A 6,500-nucleotide genomic window follows, 5' to 3' on the forward strand; every position below is an offset into this window, starting at 1 on the left:
CTCCCCCTCCAAAGCCGCCCCCCCCCACCCGCCTCCCCACCTCCTCAACCCCCCGCCCACCCCCCCACCTCCTCAACCCCACCCCGCCCGCCTCCCCACCTCCGGCGCCGCCACCCGCCGACCTCCCCCCCCCTACCACTTCCTTAACTAATCATGAATGTAACCCCCCCACCCCCACCACCTCCCCACCTGGCTGGAGCCGCTGCCCTTCCGTGAGCTCACAGCCGACACCGCGGCCACCGAGCGGCGCGAGTTCTGCAAGTTGTTTTGTAACAAATAAACACACCCACGCAGGCACAAGAACTTGGTTCTCTCTTGTGTGATTGCTTTCTCATGGGATGGTGGAAACACCCTCCACCCCACCACCCCCCTTTGGGACTGTCATAAACTCTGCACCCCAAACCCCGCCGTCATAACCCCCCCCAGCACCCCAACCCCGCCGTCAGAACCCCCCCAAACCCCCACTCCATCACCCTCAACCTCACCGCCCACCACCCACCTGCCCCAGCTGTTTGGTGAGGTGGCTGGGCAGCGCGTACTTGTCGGCCTGTGTGCGTGTGTATCAGCAGCAGCAGCACCAACAGCAGGCGGGTTGGGGTTTGACACATGGGGGCTTTGAGGCGCCGCGCGGGCAGTGATGCTTGATGGTGGTTGCGGTGATGGTGGTGGTGGTTGATGGTGGTGGTGGTGGTGGTTGATGGTGGTGGGTACGGACAAAGGCAGGCACGCCACGCCATCGCGCTCTCGAGCTCAGCCCCCCCCTCCCCGCCCGCATCTCTTCCGCCCCCCGCCCCATTCCACCCCATGCCGCCCCATCCCATCTCGCCCCAGCATTCAGCGCTTTCGTACCAATGCCACAGGATCCAAACACCCCGCTCTGCCCCACCCAACCCGTCTGCCCCCCCCCCCCCCGCCGACACGCCCACACTGCACGACGCACACATACACCCACCCATCCGCCATGATGGAAGGCCCAACTACACACACACATACACACACAAACACATACACAGACGCACACACACCATGGTCGAAGGCTGCCGCAGCACCATCTTGATCACCTCCTCCCTCTCCATCGCCACGCTCCCCTTGCCTCCGCCGCCCCCCTGCGTCGACTTGGCTACAGCCACAGTCACCGCCAGCTGCTGCCGCTGGTGCGCCTTGATGGCTTCCTGTTTGGCAGCCCAGTCCGGCTGTAGCAGGGGGTCGAGGGCTGTAGCGACGGACCGTCCGCCAGGGCCGCGCGCCCCCATGCGGTTTGCCATGGAGGGCCCCACGCCGGGCACTGGCGCCTCCTGTTCATTCCGGGGGATATTGGGTTGGGGGTTGGGGTGGGAGGGGGTGTTCGGGGTCAGGGTTTTGCGGGTGGCGTGTGGGTGGGAGGAAGGTGGGAGGCCGAGGCGGGAGGCGGGGGGCAAGGCGGGGGCTAACGAAGGTGCGGTGTGCAAGCTGCTAGGGCGGAGGTGCAGCTGCGGCGGATGTGTTGAAAAGGACGGAGGTTCTGACGAGCCTAAGGCGGGACCGAGAGGGCTGAGTCCGCAGAATGCAGCTGCTCTGAGTGTTGGAGAGGGCACGTGGGTGTGAAAGGCCGCGAGCGGCGGGTGGCGCGGCCTGTGGAGGCACGCTTTCTACGAAAAGCCTGTCCCCCGGAGCTAAACCGCCAATCTTATGTTTTGGAGGTTACTGAGCTCACAAGTTACGTCTGGGGCGACAGAGGCCACTCGGTTTCATGTCAGAGTTCATGTTCCGACTTACCCTCTGCCTTTGTCCACATAGCAGCAATAGCGCTGGTAGAGCTACCACAGCTAGCAGAACGCCAATTGCTAGGCCCGCGACAGCGCCTGGCTCCATATTAATTCAACCAGGAATTACGCTTGACTCGTTTTGGCCAAAGCCTTACGTTATAGCGCTATCCTGTATATTAAAAGGAATTCATCTACTCGGAAGATTAGCCTCAGGCTGATAAAGTAGAGGAGTCAACGCGGGGAGCGTCGCACCTCAGTTAGAGCCACCCGGAGTTTCCAATGCCATGTAATGCATATACGGGGTTCAAATTGTTATGAATACATGATACCACGGTATGCCACATTATGAGCAAGTGACCTCATCCCGGCCCAGCGCTGTGAGCGCGAGGGAGCGCCAGTGAGAAAGTGACCGGCAACATGTTTGCTTAAAGTTGCGAACATATTTATAGGGGAAGGTGCCCAAACATAATTGAGTTGCATTGTTTACGTGCTAGTCTGTCACCCGTGTATGTCTGACCCGGTCGGACACGTTGGGGCGCGTCTGGCCACTAGCGGACCGCCATGCGATCCATGGGGCGTGCCCCTAAGGGAGTCAAGTGACATGGGACGCAACGTACGGTGTTTTATGCCGAGCGCGAGAGGTAGTGGCCATTAGACAGTCGGAGACAGTGGCGTAGAGCTGAGGTGAAAGGAGGCTGCGCCAGAGTCGTAACATTCGTTGGACCAAAGGTACTGCGGATGCTGGCGTGCGCACAACCTCCCGGACCGGTGACCGGGTTGGGGTCGGGGTGGGGGTCGGGGTGGGGGTCGGGGAAATGGAGTCTGGGGAAATGGGATCCACTGGACGCAGAATCGCTCAATTTCGCCCGCGCAGCTAATAAGGACCTACGTATTCAGGTTATACTAGCAGCTGGGCCAATGCCCTGTCAAATAGCGAGGGCGCGCGCGGACTTCTTCCCGCGTGCCCGCACCCCAGCGCACCCTCGCCATCTGCCGAACCCCCCCAGCACCAAAACCCGTCATAATACCGCCCCCCACCGCGAGATACAGACTACACTATATAAAGTAAGTAATATGTGATCTGGGTGCCGGTGCTGGGGGGTTGGGCACACGGGGGACACGCCCGGTTCCGGGCGGGGTCGAAACCCAGGATTGGGCGTTCTTATTCATACAAGCACCATTTACAATTCTACAAAGCACGTTACCCTCGGTATGTGAGCAGCATATGTTCACACATAATAGCGGGCTAGGTGTCGTGAAGGTCCCGCGAGCGCGAGACCAATTTTGAGCATGTTCGCTCAAATCCGCTAAGCGTGAGCCCACAAGCCCTGACTACGCTTATTTCCACCCTATGAAAGCAATTGCACCTAGTAGCGCGGTTCCATATGCCATGTAGGCGACTCTAGGAGCGGTTGCAGGTCCGTTTGGGTCCCTGCTGCTCAAGAGGTCCGCCATGAATTTGGTTTCATCCAAAGGGCAGCTCGACTAGCTTTTAAGATTGCCGTCGCCTAGATAGAGCATATATAGCATATATTAGGTGCTGTAGCCCGCCGGCAAGACCATTCGGTGGACATGCAGACAGCATGCTGGTCGGAACAACAACTGTCGGTGCTGCGGTCGTCAAAACATAATCTTGTATGCATATATGTGCTATGTAAAGCTTCAGGGCTGTGTCAGGCCCCGTTTTCTGGGACCTCCGTCCCCATGTACCCAGCTCAGCACACATGCGTGCGTGTGTGATGGGACAGTGGCAAGGCAGGTTGGTAAAGTCCCTTAGGGCGCAGCTAATTCCCATACCCAACAAAAGGCAAACAATTGGCAGAGGCAGGGCAAGAGTGCGCGGCTGGCCTAACGCCGGAGTTACTGTACCGACGAGTTGCTGGCTGGCTGGAAGTTTGCTGACGCGCATTCCTCACGCTCCGGGCGCCCGGCCAGGCGATAGCACCACACAGACACACCGCAACGCCACACTCGCGAGGCAGAGCCGCATCGCACCTGCAGGAAGGTGACCAGCGTCCACGGATGAGCACGAGAGGCAGCCGCAGAGAAAATGCAAACGGAGTGCAGCAAAGCAATGGCCGGGCGACAGCGTGACAAGCAGGGGCGCAAACAGGGCGAGGCAAGGCAGAAGAGGGCGCCCACACATGCGTGCGTGCCTGCCCGGAAGTGTCCCCGTCGAGCACACCCTGGCCTCCGATCGCGCTCGTAGCTGGTGAGCTTATACATATAGATGTATATATGCGATAGGAAGCATGGGGGCCCGTCCTGAGGCAGTTAGCAGGGTCAGTCTGTTCACCCCTCCGCCCCCCCTAAAACCGCGTGTCAAAACACACACGCTTGCCGTACGACATTAAACCGGAAGGGTGCAAACGTGGCCGGGAGCTACTGCCGAAATCCCAGCGTGTACCGACTGGCATAGCACCCCCGCCTAGGGTCTTAAAGTTGGGGGGTACCCTGAACCGGGCGTGTCCCGTGTGGGGGTTGGGGCTGTGCGTTGACATCGGACAGTCGGACGTCGCGAAGTAAGTTCAAGTTCGCCCTTGCGGCGAAACCGTTTTGCGAATATAATGATAGCAGAGTCTCAGCTTCATAGGTCTCATGTTTTGGGGCTGCCAGCACGGCAGTATTATGGACAGGTGCTCGCGCTCGCAGCTCACACGCCTACGGGCCTCCTGACAGGTACATAAGTGCTGAGATTGAAGCCATCTGCATATCAGATAGTTACCTTGGACCAGCGCCAGCCTGTGCGATGAAATCGGCCAAAGAATCGTCTTTCTTGAGGCATCGGACTCCATTCAATGCGTTAGAGTGCGCAAAATATTATTCAGCCTCAGTTACTTTCGCGATTGAGGTTCCCTGACTCGAGTCGGGTGACGGATCTGCGTCGCTGGGGCCTCTTCTACCTTGTGTACAGTAGCTTCGTGTAATGGATGGCTTAAATAATGGCTGTGTACAGTCGGCGGGGGCCGGGAACGTGTGTTTACCAACTTGGCAAGACCCCCCCTGTCCTGAAACGTATGGGTGCGCCGCGCCCCCTGCGGGGGCCGGGGAACGCCAACCAGCGGATCCATCCCGCAAGCTATCATGTTACGAACAATTACACGATAGGAGGGAGCATCGGCGGCAGAAGAGGATACAGGGCATGAGGATATGTAGCGGCACCCGGCATATGCGGTGTGCGTCCGCCGCCTAGCAGGCTGCATGCTGAATGGTGTAACCTCGCAGCTTGGGCGCGGTGCCGGCGAGTGGCAGTTGCGCCTCTGCACACATTCCCGCGGAACTGGTGCTCCAGGTGATGCCCCTGAGGGAAATGCGGTGGGCAGTCAGCGCTTGACGAAACCTCCCCGCTTCGCAGCGCGATGGCTCGCCCTTTGTGGGGCTGCAAATTCATGTATAGCTTGGGATTGAAACGCGCGGCATGCAGCTGTAAGGAGTTATTACAGCGTGTTGAACTTGGCGGGAGAGGGAGGCAGGAGACGGGGGAGTCCAGTTGGCTTGAGGGGGCCGTAGCTCAGGTTTCAAAAAAATCGTGTGATGTGTGCGGGTGGGTGAGGGTGAGTCTGGGCGTGGGGTTGTGGGTATGTCGCGTGGTAGACCGGCGAGGGCAGGGCACGAGCAGAGCGAGGGCGAGGGAGGAGCGTCGGAAGGGTGCAGGCACGGCGAGAGCGAGGGGTGAGGGCAGGGCAAGGGCAGGGCGAAGGCGAGGGCAGGGTTAGGGGAGGTGTAGAGCTGGGCAAGGGCTGGGCGAAGGCGGGGCGACATTGAGGGCGGGGCGTAGGCGGGGCAAGGGTGGGGCGAGGGCAGGGCGAGGGTGACGGCCGGGCGAAGGCAGGGCGAAAGATAGGGCAGGGCAGGGGCGGGGCGAGGGTGAGGGCAGGGCGAGTACGGGGCGAGGGCAGGGCATGGGGAGAGCGAGGGGCGAGGGAGGGGCGAGGGAAGGGTGACGGCAGGGCGAAGGCTGGGCGAGGGCAGGGCACGGGGCGGGCGAGGGCGAGGCACGAGGGAAGGATGAGTGCAGGGCGTGTGGCGAGGGCAGGGCAAGGGCAGGGCGAAGGCGAGGGCAGGGTTAGGGGAGGGTGAAAGCTGGCAAGGGCTGGGCGAGGGCGGGGTAAAGGCAGGGGCAAAGGCAGGGGCAGGGGCAAAGGAGGGGCGAGGGCGGGCGAGGGCGGGGCGAGGGTAAGAGCTTCGCGCGGGAAGGGCGAGAGCAGAGCAAGCACTGGGCACGGGCAGGACCAGCGCGGGGCGAGGGTAAGAGATACGCGCAGGCAGCGCGAGGACAAAGCACGAGCAGCACCAGGAGAGCAAGGGCGAGGGAGGAGCAAGGGAAGGGTGATGGCAGGGCGAGAGCTGGGCGAGGACAGGGCAAGGGCAGGGCGAGGGCGGGGCAAGGTCAGTGCACGGGGAGGGCGAGAGCGGGGCAAGCCCTGGGCACAGGCAGAGTGAGTAGAGTGAGGTCGGGGCGAGGGTAAGAGCTTCGCGCAGGCAGGGTGAGGGCGGGGCACTGGGAAAGCGAGGGCGAGGGAGGAGGGAGGGAACGGCAAGGGCAGGGCGAGGGTTGGCCGAGGGCAGGGCAGGGGCTGGGTGAGGGCGAGGGTGATGGTGAGGGATGGGTGAGTTCGGGGGAGGTGTGTGTGTGTGTGTGTGTGTGTGTGTGTGTGTGTGTGTGTGTGTGTGTGTGTGTGTGTGTGTGTGTGTGTGTGTGTGTGTGTGTGTGTGTGTGTGTGTGTGTGTGTGTGTGTGTGTGTGTGTGTGTGT

General features: G+C 61.2%; 1 protein-coding gene across 1 annotated transcript in view; it reads right to left on the reverse strand.

Moving 5' to 3' along the window:
• CHLRE_15g641451v5 (uncharacterized protein) overlaps nucleotides 1–2,176 on the reverse strand; it is a 7,575-nt gene extending 5,399 nt beyond the window's left edge. Inside the window, exons 1-4 of the mRNA XM_043070669.1 lie at nucleotides 1,756–2,176; nucleotides 1,026–1,295; nucleotides 500–547; nucleotides 190–255 (exon numbers count right to left, since the gene is read on the reverse strand). Of these exons, the coding sequence (XP_042916527.1) occupies nucleotides 190–255; nucleotides 500–547; nucleotides 1,026–1,295; nucleotides 1,756–1,851 (480 nt within the window). The 5' untranslated portion in view covers nucleotides 1,852–2,176. The remainder of the gene's footprint in view (nucleotides 1–189; nucleotides 256–499; nucleotides 548–1,025; nucleotides 1,296–1,755) is intronic.
• Between the last annotated feature and the right edge of the window lie 4,324 nt (nucleotides 2,177–6,500).

This window comes from Chlamydomonas reinhardtii, chromosome 15, assembly GCF_000002595.2.
Source record: "Chlamydomonas reinhardtii strain CC-503 cw92 mt+ chromosome 15, whole genome shotgun sequence".
Lineage (NCBI taxonomy): Eukaryota > Viridiplantae > Chlorophyta > Chlorophyceae > Chlamydomonadales > Chlamydomonadaceae > Chlamydomonas > Chlamydomonas reinhardtii.